Source organism: Narcine bancroftii, chromosome 13 (assembly GCF_036971445.1).
Source record: "Narcine bancroftii isolate sNarBan1 chromosome 13, sNarBan1.hap1, whole genome shotgun sequence".
Classification (NCBI taxonomy): domain Eukaryota; kingdom Metazoa; phylum Chordata; class Chondrichthyes; order Torpediniformes; family Narcinidae; genus Narcine; species Narcine bancroftii.
The window spans coordinates 9,913,336-9,936,597 of NC_091481.1; the positions used below are offsets into that span (position 1 = coordinate 9,913,336).

Here is a 23,262-nt window from a genome sequence, read left to right on the forward strand (position 1 = left end):
ATCAAAAGGTTACAGTACACTGTATTTAATTTTTTTCAATGCAATAATGTTGCTGGTCGTGTTACACTCAAACCTGGCATTTCAGATTTCAAATTAAAATAATGTTTTGTACTTACCAAGAAAAACTTGATCTCTGCTTAAAAAAGGAGATGAATGCAGCACCAAATACTAGAAATTCTGCTGGGCGGCTTTTTTAAATGTTCTCTCCAGAGTCATCACAGCGAGTGATGGACGTAGGTCGGGCGGAGACGGTGGTTGGTCACAAACTGGTGTCAACAGAGTGTCAGAGCCCCATGTGGGCAAGTAAGGTCAGATGTGGAATTTTCTATATGTGGTGTCATGTCGGTGCTCAAAAAGTTTTGGAATTTGGAGCGTTTCAGATTGATGGATAAAGGGTACTCGACCTGTGATTGTTTCCAAGCCAAAGAGTTTGAATGGCAGCTCATAACCCATCAAGTCATTGAGAGTATATTCAAATTTGAAATAATGACTGAGCCACGTTTTTTCCTGGTATCCATCATACGCAAGGACAGGAAATTTCCTGCTGCAAATGGCTGATATTGCGAGCTACACTGAGATACCATATTTTTCAAAGCTGACAGTAGAGCAGCAGACATCAGTGAGAATGTTTTGATTTCCACGTTTTCTACTTTACCTTTGCTGAAGTTGGCAATTTGTAGATTATTGGAAACCAATCTCAGAACCTAAACAAACGACTTGGAAGCACAATGTCTCAGTGAGGAGAACCAGTATGAGTCGAATCTTAGCCAGTGTTGCCAGAAGAAGATCTCTAAGTAAATGTCGAGAAGCACAAAAACTGCAGATGCAGGAATTTTGAGCAGACGAAAAAATATATATATTTGTCAACATCGTTAATCTTTTCTTCTTTTACCTGGCATTCTCTGTAGAAATAATTTATTTCCAGCTTGTGTGGCTTCAGTTTGAAATGGAAAATTGTGTGGATTTCACACAAGAAACACGAAAGCTTCTAGAGGTTGAAGAAAAAAAGTTACATTACAAAATATAGACATGCTCTTAATCTAATCGAGGCGCACTGGCTCCCATATCTTCATACGCAAGATGTAGGCCATGTTTGGTTCCAATGGCTGTCAGTTCTGTTGCTTCATGCTGAGTTTATGTGCAAATGTCTGCAGTTTTCTTTGCTCAGTGGCTCACATATGTCTATTCCTGACATCATGTGCAATCTCTTCCTGTTGGATTGGTTTAATTGGCTTCAGCAGTCTCGAGATTCCACTGTCACAATCTGCCAGTTCTTGGAATGGACAATAATATTAGTAAGTGGAAGGTAACAGGGCCAAGAATGTCAACCCAGAGACCATATTTGACAAGTGAGATCTATTTAAATTGTTTCCGGTGATGGGAACCTGAAGCCACTTGATAACCAAAATGCAACAGCTTAATATCAGGTCAGAATTCTCTACCTCAGTCTGCTTTCCTTTTGTTCAATCTATTTGCCTTTTCTGAACTTATGAGTCAATAAAACTTCTTTTAACACTTTAAAGCTCAATTGTCATCAGATTTACGAAGATGCCCTCAATCACAACCACGTCATTCTCTCGCTATTAATTTTGATGTCTTCTTATCTCCTATTATAACAATTCCATCCATTCCCTTTTCTAATTTCTGCCAGAGGAGTTAGAAATATACAAAATTCATTTTTTTCTTCAACTTTTATCCTTACCTATCACACTCCATTCATCCCCTTTAATGAAAGTTCCCCTTTTGGCGAATGGGCTATGCTTGTGTTCCATTTCATTCCAGAATTTTTCACCCACCTTTAAAGTCTAATTGATCCACTGGCGATGAGACCTGTGCACATGTACTGCCCGGAGTTATGCAAAATGGGTTGGCTAGGAGTTCAGTCTGGAGTTCAAGTTCAGCAACTTAAGCAAGATCTGATTCTGTGCAACATAAAGCCCAAGAGCCAGGATTTTGAAGTCATAACCTATAAAACTGAGGTAACTGAGATTGCACCATTTTAATTACTTGCAAAGCAACCCTCACTTGTCACTAATGACAGTGACAAGTTCATAGGCACAGAAATTCGTACTTGCTGCAGCTGAACAGGTACTTCATAATTAAAAAGAAAGAATGGATGAAGAGTAAATATTGACCGTTTTCCGCGAGAAAGAAAAAAATACTTTGCAATAGTGCCAACGGTCCTTTTGCAGGGTCAGAGCAGTACAGGATTAGTATAATGAGAGAGATTGGAGAGTCTGATAACCGTTGGAAAGAAACCATCTCAAACCTAGAGGTGCTGGTCTTCAGGTTTCTGTACCTTCTACCCGAAGAAAGCAGTAAGAAGAGACTGTGACCAGGGCAATGGAGTCCTTTGTGATGTTGGCTGCTTTCTTCAGACTGCACCTCACATAGATGTCTTCAACGGATGGTAGTTTGGAACCTGTGATGGACCTGGCGACATTATAGTTGGCAATCATGACACATTTCCCCATTTTAATCCATTTTGGGATCTGGGAAAATAAAGATCACTTCTATTGTAGACCACAACGTGTACAAGACTGTAGCTGCTCCAGTGCTCAGGGAAAAAGAAATGTTATGTATTTATGTGTCCCATCTGGCTGGACTGCATTCTAAATGAGGATTCCAAAGTTGAGAAAACAGTGAGGGAAATGATTGTACTGGTCTGTGCTGCATTTCATTGAACTACATTTCAGATTAATTTGGTCATATCAGTTGTAGCCATTATTTATTCCAACCTTTTTCAAAATGTATTGAGTTAAATGTCAATTTTCCTTTTGCAAATGGCAAGACTTTTATCTTCCAGCAGTTCAATATATTTTTCCCAAAATAATTTGAATTATATTGAAATATATGTAACAATATTAAAGGTCCAATAATGTCTACCACTATAGCTCTCTATTTTAATAGCTTCTTCTCGCTCTTTCCTGCACTGTGAATCCATGGCGAGTTTTGTTTCACAGTCTAAAAGGTACAGAAGAGAGGGAATAAAAATATCAAGGAAATGAAAGAAAGCACAATAGCAGGGGAATAATTACAGCAAAACCCCTGTTACCTGGAATTCAAGCAACAGGCAAAAAAAAAATCAAGGAAATAATTTTTTTTTAAATTAAAATAGATAACTATAAAATAATCAAACCATAAACCTTTGGTGAACATGGGAGCGAATATCCAGCCAGCGCTGGGCCTTGGTCATGCTTTGCTCGTAGCAGTTGTTTGAATAATGTTGTGTTTGAATAAAATGGCGTCATCCAGGATGAAGAGCTGGTTGCCACTTGGGGTGACTTCTTGTCCCTGCTTAGTAAGAGTTGACCCAGTCAGAGGCTTTATCTGTAAACTTGTTGGCGGAGGGGGGAGAGTAAGTCTCAAGCAACTGGAAAATACACTTAACCGGCATCTACCAATCCCCATAATCATCTGATACCAAGGCTTTTAATGTATTTTATTGGATGCAGTTTTAATTCTTTTGGCATGCTTCTATGATACCCCTACAGCCGAGGCCATACAGAGGCAGGCTTGACTGAGTGAAGGACATAACTGTTGGTGGGGCTTTACAATTAATGATATTCACTCAGCTGACACCGCAATGCTGATTAAGGACATTACTATTACCAGATTAAATCTTGAATAAGTGGGAGAAAAAGAATCATTTTGACAAAAGAGGTTTGTTTGTACCCCCCAACTTGTGACTAAACTGGTTACAGGAAATAAAAGGTATTCTTGATAAAATGGGCTGCCGTCATTTATAATAAGTTACACTATTTCAATCAAATCTGAATAAGAACATGGGCATTCTTTTTTAAATAAAAAAAATGCAATATATTGCCCACCATTATGGGCAGTTGAATTTGCAATGAGATTTTCAACAGGATTCACTATTTAAATTAGGACTCACTGTTTAGGATGTTGACTCTAGCTGTGATCTAACCTGTGAGAAACTCCATTTTAGACTCAGAATTTATTGTCATGAACAATGTAAATATTGGTATAAATTATATTTAAAAATAAATATATTATTTAGTGCAAAAATATCATAGTGGCTGGCTTTGTATCGAGTCAAAAGTGATGGGGGAGATCTTATTTTTTTTTCCATCAGTATTCACTCAGGAAATGGGCACAGAATCATGGGAAGTAAGGAAAACAAGCAGTGAGGTCATGGAACCTTTACAGATGAAAGAGGAGGAAGTGCTTGCGACCTTAAAGCAAATAAGGGTGGATAAATCCCAGGGCCTGACAAGATATTCCTTCGGACCTTAAGAGAGGCTAGTGTAGAAATTGCAGGGGCTCTGACAAAAGTATTTAAAATATCCTGAGCCACAGGTGTGGTGCCAGAGGATTGGAGGGTAGCTCATGTTGTTCCTTGTCTCAATAAAAGGCTCCAAAAGTAATCCTGTAAATTATAGGCCAGTGAGCCTGACATCAGTAGTTGGTGTTCTAAGAGATCTGATACACAATTATTTTGATGGCCATAAACTGATTAGGGGATAGTCAACATGGCTTTGTCTGTGGTAGGTCATGTTTAACCAATCTTGTAGAGTTTTTCAAGAAAGTGATGAAGGAAAGGATGTGGGTTGTCCACATGAACTATAGTAAGGCCTTTGACGAGGTCCCACAAGGGATGTTAGTCAGGAAGGTTCACACGTTAGGTATTCATGGTGAAGTAGGGAACTGGTTTTGACAATGGTGGTGGATGATTGCTTCTCAGACTGGAGGCCTGTGACTAATGGTGTGCCTCAGGGATCGGTGCTGGGACCGTTGTTCTTTGTTCAATGATCTGGATGATAATGTGGTAAATTGGATCAGCGAGTTTGTAGATGACGCTAACATTGGAGGCGTTGTGGACAGTGAAGAATATTTTCAAAGCTTGCAGAGGGATCTGAACCAGCTAGGAAATGAGCTGGAAAATACCAGGAGTTTAATGCAGATAGGTTTGAGGTGTTGCATTTTGGAAGGATAAAACCAAGAAAGGACATACACAGTGAATGGTAGAGGACTGAGGGGTGTGGTAGAACAGAAGGATCTGGGTATACAGATGCATAATTCCCTAAGAGTGTCATTACACAGATGGATAGGGTTGTAAAGAGAATCTTTCTAAATCAAAATATTTAGTATAGGAGTTGGGACAGAGGTCTATCTAAGGTATGGAAGGTATGACACATGCCCTGGGCGACACTTGAAGGGGTGCCACTGAGCAGTTTCTATTAAAGTCAAACAAGCCATCCTCGGAGAGTGAAAAATTAATGTTCTTCATCGCCCTGGCAACCCCACCCCCACTAGCACCATTCCACCCCCAGCATCATCTCCTCCCAGAGCCACCCTCCCAATGTACAAAGAACACATGACTCTTTCTTATCCACTCTGTCCTCCCTTCCTCATCCTCCCATTCACTCTCAACCTATTAAAAGGTCAAAGCCAAATACAGCATGGTGCCACCAAGGCCTACTCTCACGAGATCTCCTTGTCACTGTTTATTTTGGCACATGAAATGTAAAAGGTTGGACACCACTGCCATAGGTGCCATTTTCTGTAGATACACCCCTGAGTTGGGATGTTATGTTAAAGTTGTATAAGAAATTGGTGAGGCCAAATTTGGAGTATTGTGTGCAATTTTGGTCACCTAACTACAGGAAAGATATCAATAAGATGGAAAGAGTGCAGAGACGATTTACTAGGATGTTAGCTGGACTTCAGGAACAGAGTTACAGGGAAAGGTTAGACAGTTATGACTTTATTCCCTGGAGCGTGGAAGAAAGAGGGGAAATTTGATAGAGGTATTTAAAATTATGAGGGGGATAGACAGAGAAAATGTCGGTCGGCTTTTTCCACTGAGGGTCGGTGAAATACAAACCAAAGAACGTGGGTGAAGAGTGAAAGGGAAAAAGTTTAGGGCAACATGAGAAGGAACTTTTTCACACAGAGAATGGTGGGAGTGTGAATGAGCTGTCAGTTGAAGTAGTAAATGCGAGGTCATTTTTAACATTTAAGAAGAATTTGGACAGGTACGTGGATGGGAGAGGCATGGAGGGCTGTGAAATGGGTGGAGGGCAGTTTTGAGTTCCACCAGCATTTCTTTGTCTGCTCAAGATTCATGCATCCTTGTAGCAAAGCATGTTGGATGGTGATCAGGAGTAAACGCTAACTGAATTTTCCTGCTCAAATCCAGTGTGTTGAAACTGTTTATTGCTTTCCCGTCAAGCTTGTGGCTGTCACCAAATGAGCATAGACTGGGAATCGAACCAAGAGCTTGCCAGGATTGAATGAATTGATAGATACTAAAGAACACCAAAGAATACTAAAGAATCGTCATTAGACTATTGAAATGTGAACTGTGTCAGTTTGTGGAATATAGACATAGAACATTACAGCAAAAAGAGGCCTTTCGCCCCTCGATGTTGTGCCGATCCATATATTCCTAGCAACAACAAAAAAAGTACCAAGCCCTTCCTACCTCGTAACCCTCTTTTTTTCATCCATGTGCCAAAAAGTCTCTTAAATGCCCCTAATGCTTTGGTCAGGCATTCCAGGCACCACAACTCTGTGTTTTTTTAAAAAAACTTGCCCCTGATGTCTCCTCTAAAATTTCCTCCCTTCACTTTGTACATATGTCCTCTGGTATTTGCTATACCTGCCCTGGGATAAAGGCGCTGGCTGTCCATCCTGTGTATATACCTCTCAGAATCTTGTAGACAAGTCTCCTCCTCTCATCCTTCTTCGCTCCAAAGAGAAAAGTCCCAGTTCTGCTAACCTTGCCTCATAAATCTTATTTTCTAATCCAAGCAACATCCTGGTAAATTGCCTCTGCACCCTCTCCATCGCTTCCACATCCTTCCTGTAATGAGGAGACCAGAAATGTATGCAATACTCTCAGTGTGATCTTACCAGAGATTTGTAGAGTTGCTACATGACCTCACGACTCTTGAACTCAAATCCCCATTAATGAAGCCCATCATCCCATAGGCCTTCTTAGCTATCCTATCAATCTGTGTGGTCATTTCTTTTGAGATAGGAGCCTGCTATCCTGATATGTAAAACAAGTCCAGGCTGAAACACAAAAGTCTAAAGACACTGGAATAACCCAGCAGGTCTGGCAGCGTCTATCAGAGGTAAAGATATATAACCAATACATAATGTTTTGGGTCTGAACCCTTCCTCAAGGTACAAACAAAAAGTACATGCCTGGTTTTTTTTGCTCATACCTTGAAGGACAGTTCAGGCCCAAAATGTTGGTGATCTTTATCTCCTATGAATACTGCGACTTGCTGAATTCCTCCAGAATTTCTGTGTTTTTAATGTAAAATAAGTCCCATGTTTTTTAGTGTATTCTTAAGAAATACAGTATATATTAATCATTGATCATGTTCTCCCTTCCCTTCATTTAGTTCTGTTTAAGTCAATTAAATAAAATGTTTGCATCAGAGCATTATTGGTGGACAATACTTCAATACCTATTTAATGTTACATCTTAATGTCTACCAAAATGGTCTAGTAAAGCAGTCATTTGTCAGTAACTGAACAAAGTATCAGTTGTCTTGCTCTGTGGCAGGTGATAAATGTTCATGGAGGTATGTGGTGCTCCATAAAATCAAATAGCCCAGAGGCACTCTGTCTCTCCTGCACATGATAAGTGCTCTTGTGGGTGAGGGTGTGAGACCTGCTATCACACATTGCTGAAAGCCCATCGTTAGTCTCCTCTCAGGAGAAGAATGGTGGAGGCTTCATGAGAAAGCATTTCTAAATTAAAATATGGGTTTTTTTTAACATGATGTAGAGGGTTTTCTTCATTTATATTGTGTGCTGAGCAATATCAGCCATGTATTTTTTTAATCATCATATTTTATTTATGCAGATGCCGACAAAGGACCAAGTATAAAGAATGTCAATAATTAAAGAGCTAAACTGCCATTTTGTTCCTAAATATCTTAAATGCAAAGCCCAAGGCATTTTTTAATTTTAAAATCCTTAGTGTTGACTGAAAGGGATTTGATTTCTATTCCCTTTTCATCTCTGGGTTCTCTTGAATGTAGCTGTCAGCAAGACTTGTGGTAGACATCTGAGTTGCCTTCAGTCTCACCGTAGATGCCAAACTATGTGCATGCCAAGACCCGTGTCCCAGACTGTCAGCAGATCTTCCAGCTGACTGAATAAATGAGGAAATCATATGAAATTGTGCTCCACCAGTGGCAGGTGTTCCTTGAATAAAAAGCACTGAACTGTTTCAGTCTGGGGTTTTTTCCCACTGATGTTAAACAACCTAATCAGGTGCCGTCGTTAGTTTTATACCCCCGGAGACCAAGGTAAATAGCTGAGCAGATGGTTCACTCCATGAGCTTTAAGCACCGAGCAGGGTGCTATGGGGGCAGTGGAAAAGAGATCTAGGTTTTCATTTAATAATTCATCTAATTTATTCTTAAAGTTGATGTAGAAGTAAATACAACAAAGGGGAGAAGAAACAGAGGAGAGTTATTAGAAATACACAATTAAAACACAAAGCACCAAATCAAGACTACTGAGGGACTCCACAGAAAGTTCAGGGGCAGGTGAAGTGAAAACTTTGAATAATGTACAAGAGATTCATGAGGTTAAAGTTTGTGAAGGAGTTTTCAGGCTTGAGATCCAGAAATGCAAGATGAAACAGAGAAAGTTGTAGTGTGGAGCTTGGGAGGAAGTTGAATCTGGACAGGGAATTAATAGGGAGAGAGGGGGATATGAATCGAGCAATGCACATGGGATCCAGGGGTAGAGCGCACTCGGATCATCACTTTGAACTTCATGGCAAAAGAGTTGGAAACCCAAGACATTTCGGTGAGCTGGTACTGATTTGTCCATCGTGCAAATTCTGCCAATTACATTTTTTACTTATGTAACACTTAAATGGTGCACTGTGCTATTGCTGCCAGAAGATTCTTCTGGTGTTTCCAGTATAATTATATTTCAACAATATACCAACAGCAGGGAGTTGTGATTTTTAGACATCTCACAAGATAAACTTAAATTTGCCTCTAGAGCCGAAGGCAAGCAAATAAATTGATGTTGGAAACATCTTCAGTAACTTGTCACCCACTTAAAATTCTTCTGTAGTTTATTGCAATCTGTCCAAGTTCTACACATAACTAATGCTTGCCAAAAATGATATTAATATTTTCACTCTGTGCCATTGAAGTGCTTTACATTGTTTCAGTGTAAAGAATTGTATTGCCCTCCTTACCTTCCTCTTTCACTTCCAGCCATGCCTCCCCATCCAACACCAGCTCCACTGACTCTTGATTATTTTGTTCTCAAGCTTGAATTTTTCAGTCCACTGTACTTGCAATGAATGATGGTTATATCGGGATTGTCAAATCCGTTGAACGTTCTGGAGCCTTGATTTTGGATAGGAGTTGATTTTTCAAGCTCCAACTCAGGCCATAAGGCTTAATAATGCCCTGTGCTCCTGAGTTACATGGATTAAAAACCCAATTGAACTGTATCTCATTGGTCAATAATTGTGCAGGTGCAAGATCAGAAGTAATACATTTATGAAAACGTAGTGGTTTCCAATTTTATTCTGCCAACTCTTATCTTTCCCTCCAAGCACAAAATCTTTGGAATAATTTGGCTGGCAATGACCAAAATGTTGTGCTCAGAATAGTTTTGATGGATTCAAAGAGAATCAAGGCTGGTCATGTGTTATCAACAAATAATGGTCTTTATTTACATACAGGTGAACTCACCAAAGGGCCCACACTCTCAGACTGACGTACATAGCACACAGGCATACAGTAGTATACTGAAAAACAAGAGTTTAATTTGTTCGGCACCCACAGGCATGGTGTACTAAGAAACGAGGATTTAATTTGTTCAGCACCCACCACCCACTCAATCATGTCAGGAAATTTGGTGAATCTTGTCCTTATCCCTGCACATCCATGTTCTGAGAGGAGCGATCAATGGATGGGTTCAGGGAATGCCCTGGATGTTCTTTCAGTTTCTAATTGTCCTTCCCACCGGTCCAGATATGGTTAGGTAATCAGAATTTGAACCAATAGTTTTTTTAATTGTAAATGTAGATGCACAGCACGATAACAGGGCTGACTAGCCCATGAGCCCAAAATACTCCAATAAATCTACAACTCCCAAACATTTTGAAGGGTGGGCAGAAACCATAGCACACAGAAGAAACCCACACAGATGGGGGGAAAACAGTCTCCTTTTAGACAACACCAGGTTTGAACCCAGGTCACTGGCACTGAAACAGTTATCCTAATCAATGAGGGTTAGGCATATATTGCTCATATTGGTGAAGAACTTATCCAGTCGATGGTACAGCATTGCTTTCTGGAAACAACTTAAAAGAAACATTTTAACTCCCACACATGTTGCAGTTAATTTACATGATATTTTATTCTGAAGAGCTGTATGCTATTTTGGAATAATCTTAACAGAACTCCCTTAAAATTTCTCACAATAAGTCATAGAACACGTTATTTTTTAAGCAATAGATCTTTGTGCAAGGAGATTTGTGGTGTGGCTACAATGTAATGATGATCACCCATTGGGTTCCCACCAGGAAACATTGGAAAAACAGTGTCTTCTCTTTCTTTAACTGATGTTTTATTACTAATTCCTTTTTTGACCTTCTTGTGCTTTGTGCCTTTTTATTAAAAGGATAAGGAAATAATGGCAGGGGGCAGGTTATCAATGAACTCATCCCTCAAGACGCAGCATTCCCACACTGATACGTCCATCCAAGGCCTCATGCGCTGCCAAACTGAAGCTATCCACAAACTGGAGGAACAACACCTTATCTTCCGCCTGGGCGCTCTCTAACCTGACATAATTAACATCGGTTTCTCCAATTTCCATTAACCCCCCGCCTCACTTTCTCTTTTTCTATCAAGATTGTTTCCTGCCCTTCACTCCCTTTTATCAGAGAACGAGCCTCTCCCCTATTACCTTATCTTTTTTTCTCTTCTTCCCTCCTACCTGTAGCCACCAATTACTGATTAGCCTGTGCTCCCCCTCTTGCTCCCTCCACCTACAATTTTATTCAGACACCTGCTTGTCTTTGCTCACGCCTGTCGAACGGCTCAGGCCAAAGACCGTGGTTATTCTTTGCTTCTTATGGACGCTGAGTTTGTGTTATTGTCTGCATGTTGTGTTAAGAAATTCCAAACAACTATTTGAAAATTTCAGAATTCTCAAAACAGCTGCAGCCATAATCATTTTGTAACATTATTGGAAAATATTTGTTGTAAGAGAGCTGGTAAACTGAAATGACCAGATTAAGTGCAGAAACCTTTTGTCTATTTTGAGGAAAGACATAATGATGCCACAGTAGTCAGAATATTTAGCATTATGGTTCAGTAGGTAACCTGTTGGCATCAAGACAGAAGCTGTGTGTTGAAGTAAAACACTCTGGCTCTTCCAGAAATGTCGGAAATGCTGTTGTTTAGGTGAGATGTTGAAGCCTAAGATAGGCATAAAATATCTTGCCCCTATTTTGAAGAGTCAGAAAATATTTCTAAGTCAGAGTTATTCCTTTGAAAGAGTTTATGAAAGCTTGAAATGACAGGAAATCCTGAAACACTCAGTGAGTCAGGTAGTGTCTGTGGAAAGAGAAACAGAGTTAACATTTCAGGTCAAAGAACCTTTGTCAGAACTGAACAAGTTCTTAATCTGTCCAGATATTCTGAAGATGCTGTATAAAACAACTTAATTGATTTATATGTTTATTATAATAATTTAGTATATGCAGGATCATAAATAAATGAACAAAGAAAGAATACCAATGTTATGGGAAGAATATGGTTCTCTTTTGCGGAATTCTGAAGCTTTCGCAATCCTCATGCATCGTTAGTTTTGATCAAATGCCACATTTAACTTCACTTGATAGCTATTTTAATGTAGATTTCCAATTTCACATAGACAAACTTTGCACTTTGGATTATTCAAATTTAAGACATGAGTTTCAGAATAAACTAAATTACAGTCAAGCTTCATGTAACATTCTTCAAATAATAACTGAAGAACCCTTAGCAGGTATTCATCAATTAAGCCTTTTAGATTACAGAGCACCAGAACCAAAAATAGTCTGTTTCTTCATTGGTTCCTCGAAATACTAATCTAGGAAATCTCTTATACAGTCTATGAATTCATCCTCCATTCTGTGGCAACTAATTTGGTTTATTCAACTCTCTACGTAATGAGTAAAGAGAGGTTATGTCATATACATATGTACAATGTACAGTTGCACCACCCAATTATACGCGTGTGACCAATTATCCAAAATACCAACTCTGTACATCTTTGGAATGAGGGAGTAAATTCCCTGGACACAGAGAGAATGTACCAACTCCTTACAGTCAGTGGTGGATTAGAACTGGTCGCTGGTGCTGTAAGAGTGTTGTCATAACAGCTACGCGAACCATACTAGAGTATCATAAAATACAAAATCTTTAATTTTTCAGTGGGAGTTTAGGTTACCATGTCCACCCAGGGAAAACATCTACATTGAACTCTATCTGTTTTAGCAAACATTTTCATTGTACAGAGGAACCTCATCATACAGTGCATAATCTGTACTATATTAAAAATTAAATTCTTGTCAATACAGGAGCATTGTTCAATCAGAAGAGAAGCTCATCATTAGTGCATCCTGGGCTAAGGATGAGGACATCAGCCGATTGCTAACCTCTCTCCCAAGCTGGACCAACATGGCTCAGCCTAAACAGATGAGGCCTAAGCGAGAAGATGAGGAGGACTTTACAAGGTAGGATTTAATTGCAAATTTCTTCATTTCGAGCCCAAGAGTAGTTCCTTTACTGCTGTAATCAATGATGTTTTAAAATAAAAGTCTGAATGAATAAGAAGTGTTCTGCTGTGCTTAGTTGAAGGAAGGAAGTTATTTTGAATGACAGGAACTTGTAATGCTTTCAGATGAAATCTCACAATCAGGCCTTTAGTCTGGAACCACAAAGGCGAAACGAAAAGTTGAACTTACCGTAATTTAGAGATACAACACGGTAACAGGTCCTTCCAACCCATGTTGCCCAAATTCATTCATGTGTTCAATTAACCTACTAACGCTGTACCTCTTTGAAACGTAGGAGAAAACATTAGAACTATTATCAAAGACAGGGCATATTGAAAATTTCAAGTTAATCAGGGACAGTCAACGTGGTTTTGCGAAGGGAAGTCATGTTTAACCATTTTCTTGGAATTCTTTGAAAAGGTTTTATATGGACAAAGGGGTGCAGAAAGTAACATATCAGAATGATGGTTAGCTGATTAACAAGATAAATAGTGATTTAGATGGATAAATGGCATGATAAAATGAATAGTGTGTCAGAACATGATCATTGAAGTGTATATAGATGACTTGATTGGAGGCACTGAATTAATCACTAAATTCAGCAAATAAGTTCGGGCAAATAAGTTAACGCAGAGATAATGAGGCTCCAAAGAGATAGGAAGGTTAAGCAAGTGGACAAAGTTATAGCATGAATGGAATGTAATAAACTTTGACAGGAGAAGTGGAAAAGAAACATATCATCAAAATCAATAGAGACGGCAAAGCTTTGAGGGATTTGGATGTCCTTGTCCACGATTCACAATGACAGATCATTAGAAATGTTAGTAAAATATAATTGCTCATTGTGATGGCAATTGAATACAAAAGTAGAGAGGTTAAGTGATACAACTTTAACAGCCTCCAGATTTAAGGAAGATTGTGAATATGTTAGATGCAGTTCAGAGAAAGTTTATAGAGAAGGATTGGATCAGTCCACTGACGTTTAGAAGAGACAACTTGGTTGGAGCATGAAATCTTGAATATTCCTCACAGGGTGGTCATGGGAAGTTTGTTTCCTCTTGTCGAAGAATCAAGAAAGAAAGGATAAGGAGTCATCCATTTAAGTCAGAACAGATAAATGCTTTCTGTCAAAAGACACCATATTGTTGTTTGGTCTATCAGATTAGTAATAGCTTTTATGATAGTGGTGTAGTCTGTTCGGAGTACAGAATAAAAAGTGAAGAAATAAACAGTTGTACAAATCATAACACAACTTATGCGGAGGGTTGCTCACTTTCAGGTGATGGAAATTTGAATGCATGATGTGGTTTCAATTTCCCTAACAACTGAGGAGAGAAAGCTGGAAGTAGATTCCTGTCAAACTGCTGCCCTACATTTTCTGTTGGCCACCTTCAGAGCAATATTGTCAGGTGGAAGCCCTGCATCTTCTGGCTCTTTTCACATGTAACAATGTCAAGTGGATGAAGGATTAAAAAAAGGCCCATTATATTTTGACAAGTAAATGTACCATAACAGTTAAATGATACAAGTCCCATCCTCCTTTTAAGAAAAGTAGACTTCCATTTGGTCTTGGATTCTAACCAGTATTTTATAAAATGTATCACTAAAAGTCCTTAACTAGCAGTTGCATTCGTGCAAATTCGAAACCCAGCCAGATGTTATTAGGGAAATAATTCATGGAATTTTATTTTAAAAGAAACATGGATTTGGGAGTATTAGATATTTATGAAGTTTCTTTTTAATAGGGGTTTCTTTCTTTACTCTTGACTGTACCGTGTCAGACTAGAGTGGTGATCCTTGTGTAGACATAAGGACCTAACTGAGATTGAGATTGGTGTGTCAATTAGCAAAAGATGAATAGCTTTATTCCAATCCAAAAAAAATTAAAAGTTGTATATGTTTAATGTAAACATTGAAATAAACCAGTAACTAAATTTTTCATTCAGCTTGGCTCAATCTATTGGGCCTTTCACCCTTGGGGAGGCATCACATACAATTTATGCACAGCCTATAATTTAACAGAACAAAAAGAAGCTTTTGGATTTTTCTCTTCTTGAAGGACAGCAGGAAAAATGCTGCTGGGGCAGGAGAGATTGTGAGGCTCATGTACTAACTTTTTCTTGATGTTAAATAAATGGCCAACCAATTGAAGATGATATCCTCCGCTCTAAATTATGCCCAGGATTTCTTTTCACTAGCCAGCTATTCTCCCTCAGATCTGCATTTTTCATGAGTAGAGAGTTGTATTCAAATTGTAAACATTGCAGATGATATTGAGTTAATTAGATATCCATTGTCACATGTTTAATCTTAGGAAAATAAGGTCCCATGCAACAATGTTCGGCTTCCTTTAATAATGCCAAACAGAGTTAAGACATTATTTATATAATTATGTAATTTCAAGAGTGGAGGGAATATTCCCATTTTTTAAGAAGGCATCTCTGAATGTCACCAACTAAACAAGAAGGATTAACACTCTGCATCCCTCCCCATGACAAACGTTCAGAAAGCGGTGACAATTATAGATGGTTTCTAAATATGTTGTACTTAAAAGGGTGAAAGGGCAGCATGAGTTTCAGGCACATAACACGTTCTTGAATGGCACCAGCGACTTCCATTTCTCCTTCCATGGCTTGGTCCGTCCTTCCATTTATCACTCTGTCAGAATCCTGAAATAGAAATATCTTTTAAGTGTCAAGAAAGGAATAGGGTAAAAGTGATTAATTGTGCTTGCTGACATGTTACTGCAAGCATTTTACCAGGGGGCTGGGGCAGTTGGCAAAGAAATGGGCAACTGATGCTTAAATGGCTTGGGGCGGCTTTGGTCAAGCGTTGCAATATATCAACTCCCCATTGTTATGAATTTGTCAGTAATTTTCCTTTAATATGATTGAAAGCTGCAGGGTAACTAGTAATATGCTAATTGATGAGCAAACTCTGCTTTCTGTCTTCACCAGTTAATTCTCTTGGCTTTTAGGTCTCTAAGCAACTGATACATACACCATTTTAAAAAGGTTACTCTTCATAATAATAAGCATCTTGCAGTCGAACATCAGCTGACAGAATTCATTAGTTTGAGACTCCAGAACAGCTCCAATAAACATGTCTTCAAAGCAGTGTTATATGCAAGAGAAAGACGGTGATTTTTCAACCACTGACCTTTTAAAAGAGAATTTATACCTTTTTCTGACGACTCTTTGCTATTAGTTTTTTTTCAGGTGTGACGTTATCAATAATTCATTCTTGCACTCATTACATTTTCAAATTAAGAATTTTTACTTCAGCCATTCATTCCTAAAGGGAAGGAGGATTAGGGGTCTTGCTGGAAGCAAGTAGTTTTGTGTAATGGGGATTCTGTGCCATGAGATTGTCAACTGACTGCCGCAGGGAAGTGGAAAGAGTACCAGTGTTAATAATATGTTCTTCTCACACCAAAAGCTCCACAAAATTAATATTTCTAAGTGATAAAGTAAAAAAAATGTAACTGTTGGAAGATGACAGAAGCTAGAAATGCAGATTAGGTCAGTCAGTATCTGAAAAGTAACATTTCATTATTTTGATTTTTTATGAATCTTTCTTTGGATGAGATGTAAAGAAGGATGGGGAATTTATAGGTTTGAAAATTTGCTCTGCTTTGCGGAAGCTTAGCCCCAGACATCACATTACATTTTCTTCTTCATCTCCCTATGACTCCTTCTCTCTTTCCTTTTCCAAACTTTGATGTTTCATTTAGCTATCTCTGCTTACTTGACCCTTTTGCCCACCTTGTATTTGCAAACCAATCTGCCATTCCTGATTGCTAAACCAGATGCCACTGTTGACATTCACCTTGTTTATTGGGCACCATCCCTTTGCACTGCTCTGCCAGCACCTGCATAGAAAATCATTCAAAGCAATCATTTTTAAAAAATAATTAAACTTTTTTCCTGTGGCACACTGCTGTTTCCCTTCTCTAAGTTTGTCACTTTTGCAATTCCTTGTTTAAATTCTTTCTTTCTGCCTCTGGGCATAGAGTAAAATTCCCATTATCCGGAATTCAGTCAACAGACAACCTCAAACAAAAATATCTGGGTGTTTTATTGTATTACATTCCTGAGACATATTGGAATGGGTAAAATCATAAGGGAAGCAGACAATGAATATGTTGCAAGTTAAATTCATGCAGGTAAAATTAAGAAATAAGACACGTACAGTGTTTTTCTCCATTTGAGGTGTGGATTTAATTGGCAATATTTACATTTATTACTAACGTCTAACAGCTTGTAAACTGAAAGGGCAGTTAAGAACCAAATATATTGGTGGGTTTAGTTTCACATTTGGGCCAGACTGCATCAGGCTATCAGATTTCAATTACATGAAAGATATTAGATTGGGTGGAGCATTGGCTGACAGACAGAAGGCAAAGGGTGGGAATAAAGGGATTCTGTTCTGGTTGATTGCTGGTTACTAGTGGCATTAGGCAGGGGTCAGGGTTGAGGCTGCTTCTTTTTTCAATTTTTTTTGATTATTTAGATTATGGATTGAATTGTTTTGTGGCAAAGTTTGCAGATGACACTAAGATAGGTGGTGGAGGAGGAAGTGTTGAAGAAACCAAAAGTTTTCAGAGAGACCTGGACTGCTTAGAAGAGTGAGCAAAGAAATGGCAGATAAGATATAATGTTGAGAAATGTATAGTTGTTCATTTTAGAATAGGAAATAAACAGGCAGACTATTGTTTGGATGGGGAGAAAATTAAAATTTGGGAGTTCAAAAGGGCTTGGGTGTCCTTGTACAGGATAACTCAAGGTTGAATCGGCAGTAAATAAAGCATTCATTTCAAGAGGAATAGTGTATAAGAGGTGTTGTTGGGGCTCTATGGGCCACTGATGAGCCCTCATTTGGAATACTATGTACGGTTTTGAGCCCCTTATCTTAGAAGGGATGTAATGATGCTGGAGAGAGAACAGAGAAGATTTACCAAGATGATTCCTAGAATGCAAGGGGTAACATGCTGAATGTTTAGTGGCTCTTGGACTCTATACATTGGAGTATAGAAAAATGCTGAAAGGATTGGACAGAGTCGATGTGAATAAGATGTTTCCCTTGGTGGGTGAATGTAGGACAAGAGGTCCTACATTCAATCATACAATTAGAAGGTATCCATTTAAAACAGAGATGAGGAGAAATTTCTTTAGCCAGAGGGTCATGAATTTGTAGAATTCATTGCCACATACAGCTGTGGAGACCCGATCATTGGGGGAGTTTAAGGGAGAAATTGATAGGTATCCAATTAGTCAAGGTATCAAGGGATATGGGGAAAAGGCCAGAACTTGGAACTAGATGTGAGAACAGTTTAGCTCAGGGTGGAGCTACAGAGCAGACTTGATGGGCTAAATTTTCTACTTCTGTTCCTTTATCTTGTGATTTCCTTCCTTCAAGACATCCGCTGCTATTTGTAAGGAGTTTTTCCGTTCTCCCCTTGTCTGCATGGGTTTCCTCCAGGTGCTCCGATTTCCTCTCATTCCCAATTTGGACAGGGTTAATAGGTTAATTGGTCACATGGGTGCAGCAGCCTCATTGGCCAGAATGGCCTCTGTTACTGTGCTGCATCTCTAAATTAAGATTTAAAACAAATCAAGATCTTTTTAAGAAAATTGATAGCTTCATATTAAGTAATGCAGATACTAGCTTTTTTTTACATTTTGGCTTTATTTATTTATGTTGCCTTGCAAGGGGATCTTTGAATCTTAGGGCAAAGAGTCGGCATGCAGGTGCACATAATCAGGAAGGCGAATGAAATAATGACCCTTATTGCAAGGACTACAGAATACAAAAGGAGGGATGTTTTGATACAAATTTACAAGACTCTGGTGAGATGACCCCAGTGGGACTTAAATTCACATCTCTAGTTCAATGATCCCAGTTACAGTAGCTTAACCATATTTTATACCTCAAAAGAGATCCAGAGAATGAAAGGGAGCATTACAGTAAAACCCCCAGAATCCAGCCCCTATGGGGATTGGTAGATGCCAGATAAGTGAATTTTCCAATTGCTTGAGATTGTGTGTTACATGATTGACAAACTGACTTCTAGTCTAAGATATGTTTTGTACTCACTTACCTGAGAAGGCTAAAAGTAGATTAACACTACAAAATACTTAAATGGTGGTTATCCTGGGTGGTTTGCAACCTTATGATGTCTGCTTGAACAAGCCATTCGAAGACCATGTGCATAAGGAATAGAATACATGCATGTTGAATGCAGAAATGCGTTCAATTTTAAATACAAACTTTTTTTACCTATTTATTTTCTGCAATTTTCTTTTTGCCAGTTGCTTGAGGCTGCTGGTTGCTTGCATTCTGGATAACAGGGATTTTACTGTAATATATATTTTGGCATACGTCGAGTTGTGAAACCCAAAAAAACCTCAAAAAATGGTGTTCAACTTGTACACTGGATATACTTTTGAGATCTTAAATTCAGCACAAAATCCAATCTGCGCTGATTCAGCATATACGTCAACCCATGCAAAAACCAATTCAGCGTACTAGTCAACCCATGAAAAGCAGATTCGGTATACAAGTTGACCTTGAAAGCCAAAATAAAACCTGACTGCTACAGATTTTCACTGAGATTTTTATTGAAAACAGCAAAACAGTTAGAACCCTTCAAAATCACTCTCATCATCTGAGGCAAAGATGGTGGCGAGCACATCCATACTCTCACTGTTTAAACAGTCATCATATGGGTCCAGTCTGTATCTGATGAGGTGGTTTCATCTTCATCGTCAGTATCCCACAATAAATCAGCTTCCATGCCATCAATTGCACAAGAGATACCGCAGTTTTTGAATGATTTTATCACAGTCCCCACCTTAATTTTGTCCCATACCTTGAGCACAAAGTTACACAGCACATCAAGTAATGCAGCATTCAACATGCATGTATTCTATTCCTCACGCACATGGTCTTCGAATGACTTGTTCGAGCAGACATCATAAGGCTGCAAACCACCCAGGATAACCATCATTTAAGTATTTTGTAGTGTTAAATCTACTTTTAGCCTTCTCAATTAAGTGAGAACAAAGCATATCTCAGACTAGCAAACTCCATTCTTTGTGTAAACTGTCTGGCTGCCTGTTCCACACGTTGTCTATCCATAGTTTTACACCATTTTTATCCATCCATCCTTTTACATGAAAATGTACAAAAATACCCACAAGGAATTTTAAGTTCAATTTTGTGTTTGAAGATTACCTTGGGTCTTAACTTCTTCCCATCAGCCATTCATGATGTTTATGCCCTGTACCTCTGGTTTGCACAGTTTTAATTTCATTTTTCTCTTGCCTATCATGTTGAAATTCACAGGGGGTTTCGTCCATGTTTCCGATATTGGCCAATGCAAACTTGTGTTTCTGCTGGTTACGCATAATAAACTGGTAAAAACACAACTTTATGATCAATATCTTTTGGTCATTTCTGAGCAATTTTTGGTCGTAATATCAGATTTTTCCTGTTCATGCAACAATTGCACCAGCCTACCGTAGCCTCATAATCTTTACGGAGTGCGACTTTGCCCACTGCAGTGCAAATGTTCTTACTTTATTTCGGGTGACTATGTAGCAATCTTGCCTCTTCATGTATCCATCCTGCAATGTGATTTTCCAACTCTGGCCAATGAGTGATTCTTTTCATCAATGAACATTGCCTTTTCGGTATTTTTCTTAAATCTCTTCTTGCTTCCCCCAATCTCTTACCAACTTCTGATACACGTCAAATTTTCTTGACCATTTCTCTATCACTTTCAACTTAAAACTCGCTTCACACTTTTGTCACAAGTTGTGTTGTGTCGATGGACCCTCCATGATAGCAATCACCTCCAGCCAACAACCAGCAGACCAATCTTTGAGGGTCAACTTATACGCCAGTCAACGGGCCAACTCAGGCATCCTGAAAATTGGGGTCAACTTATATTCCAGATATACTTAAAATTAGACAAACAAAAAGGAGTTAACTTATACGCTGAAATATGTGAAATGTAAACAAAATACAAAGAATTAATCTCTTAAAGTAGATAAATTCATCTGAAAATATTGGTATTCTGAGTATGTTCCTGAAACTGCATGGATATACTTTATTTTTAATCATTCCAACATTTATAACTCAACCTTCGTTGATTATTCCATTAGAACAAAGATGAGATGCATAAATTTATTTTCATTGGTACCAACATCCAAACTGATTTCTGTTTGTGAATTATTTGTTGCTATTGACAATAATTTCCTCAGTGGTAACAGTGCAAGAGGCAGGGAAATAATCTAAATATCCTAAATCAGAGAATAGCAGGAATGTGGACTTTAAACTTGGTTACTTCAACAAATCTCAAACCAATAATCTCACCCTTCCAATTCCATATCCTGTGTTAACTAAGGTTCTGGATCCAAGTGAAGTGAAGTGGTTGCATTGAGTAACTTTGATGCATTTATGGGAAGCTGGTAAGTATTTGATTGAGAACTTTGTTGCAAGATATATTGCCAGAACTAAGTGGGGGACATGTGCTGAACATAAAGACTGACACAGAGCACTTGGACAAAATGGCCTTATTCTGTGCTGATGAAGTACTTTTTGTTACATTCAATGACACTGGAGATTTTATCTAATCCGATTTATTGTTTTAGATGATTAGGTGGCATATTCTGTAACTCTATGTAAGAGTAAATGTTCCTTTCCTAAAATGGTCAGAAGTGGGTTAGAATATGCATAACACATATTAACAAAGAGCAAGCCTCTTTGGTTATCCTGAGGGCAACTTGTAAATAATTTCTTACTGTTCCTTACACATACCAGTCCAGGGAGTGTATTTAATATTACGTAGCAGCCCATGCCTTGGGTTGACACAGGAAATGGCCGTCGAATGCGACAACTGGCAAAGCATCGTGCGGGCTGAAATGCCCATTTCCACAGGCTGTTGGCAGAGCGGTGAAACTGGCCAATCACTGCCGGTGGATCACAGAGGGCCCAATTAGGCATCTGAGGTAACCAATTGGCAACCAGCCCGCTTAAGCCATGCCCTGGTGGTGACACAGATGAGCTGACTATAAAAGGCAGAGCTGCCACTGAAAAACTCAGTGTCAAATACACTTTACTAGTGTGTGTCTTTCTTCTCTTTGGATTCCAGCTACAACTGTAGGGCTATAACCTAGCTGTAGCCATAACGACCTCGCTACAATTAAATGACTACTTAAATTCAATGAGAGTTTTCATCAGGGGTTAAATCAGGTTGGAGATAGGAGCCAGGGAAAATATGTTTGATATTTCAGTGCATGTTGGCCATGGTGGGGATTATTGCAGCTACTCAGAGAACAGCATGCAAGAGCAAAAAACACACAAATGCTGGAGAAACTCAGCAGGTCAAACAGTGCCTTTATGTAGCAACAGTTTGTCTACTGCAAATATTTTTTCTAAAATTTTCAATAATTTTAATGTTTTTTTTCTGAATGTTTGAGAATGTCAAAGTGTTGATAGTTTTAACAGCTGACTAAGCTGGGTGCCTAACCTAGTTGCCTATCAATTCAGTACATAGGTGGGTAGAACTTGTCCTGCTCCATTATCAAAATTGAGCACAGAATTCTTCATTTACGGTTGCACATTATAAATTATAAGGGACTGAAGAATATTAATATTTTTAATTGTGATTTTCTTATGTTAAGCTATCATTGATAACTTTTTTCCCCTTCAATATTTTAATTAAATACTATTATTATTTCAGAGCTGCTAATGCCAAGGAATCTGAAGTCTTGACTGGCAACCTGGGAGATAAACTTATTCCACAAAATGAAATTTTGCGAGATGTCAGTGACCTAAAAGCTCTAGCAAATGTGCATGAGAGCATGGAATGGTTAGCTGCGCGCTTAAAGGGCTTCTTTTCCAGTCTGTCTACAGCCCAGTGTAAGTATCTACCTCTCTTCGCACAAGTTTCATTTGTCTTTGATTTGCCCTGCCATTCTGAAACCTACTTGCAAAATGGATGAACTGATACGAGTTTGGTATTGTCCAAATTAATCTGATTTAGTAAAGTTATAAACTAGGGTGGATATTTGTTTTCTCTTTCTCTTGTCCTCCTTCTCATTCTTCTCATCACTATTGCTCTCCCACCTACTATCCGTCATATTATGGAAACCAACAACAGAAACAATGTCCTCCACACATGATGGTTGTTCATCACTGGAGGTTCCTCACCTTCCAAATGTGATATCGCCCATATTTCTACCTCACTGCCACTTAGCTTGATCCCTTCACTACTTTTACATGGTCCAAAGTGGTCCTGCTTCCAATTTGGAATGACCCCTTTTGTCCTCCACCCTAATATAATAAAACCCCTGGTATCCAGCAACTATGGAGATTGGTAAATGCTGGATAAATTAATTTTCTGGTTCCTTGAGATCACATGTTGCATGATTGGCAAACTTGCAGTGAAGCACGTTAATTTTAAA

General features: G+C 38.7%; 1 protein-coding gene across 1 annotated transcript in view; it reads left to right on the forward strand.

Annotated features, from left to right (window-relative positions):
* exoc4 (exocyst complex component 4) overlaps positions 1-23,262 on the forward strand; it is a 325,936-nt gene that overhangs the window by 270,310 nt on the left and 32,364 nt on the right. Inside the window, exons 12-13 of the mRNA XM_069907797.1 lie at positions 12,593-12,748; positions 22,539-22,717. Coding sequence (XP_069763898.1) covers positions 12,593-12,748; positions 22,539-22,717 — 335 coding nt within the window. The remainder of the gene's footprint in view (positions 1-12,592; positions 12,749-22,538; positions 22,718-23,262) is intronic.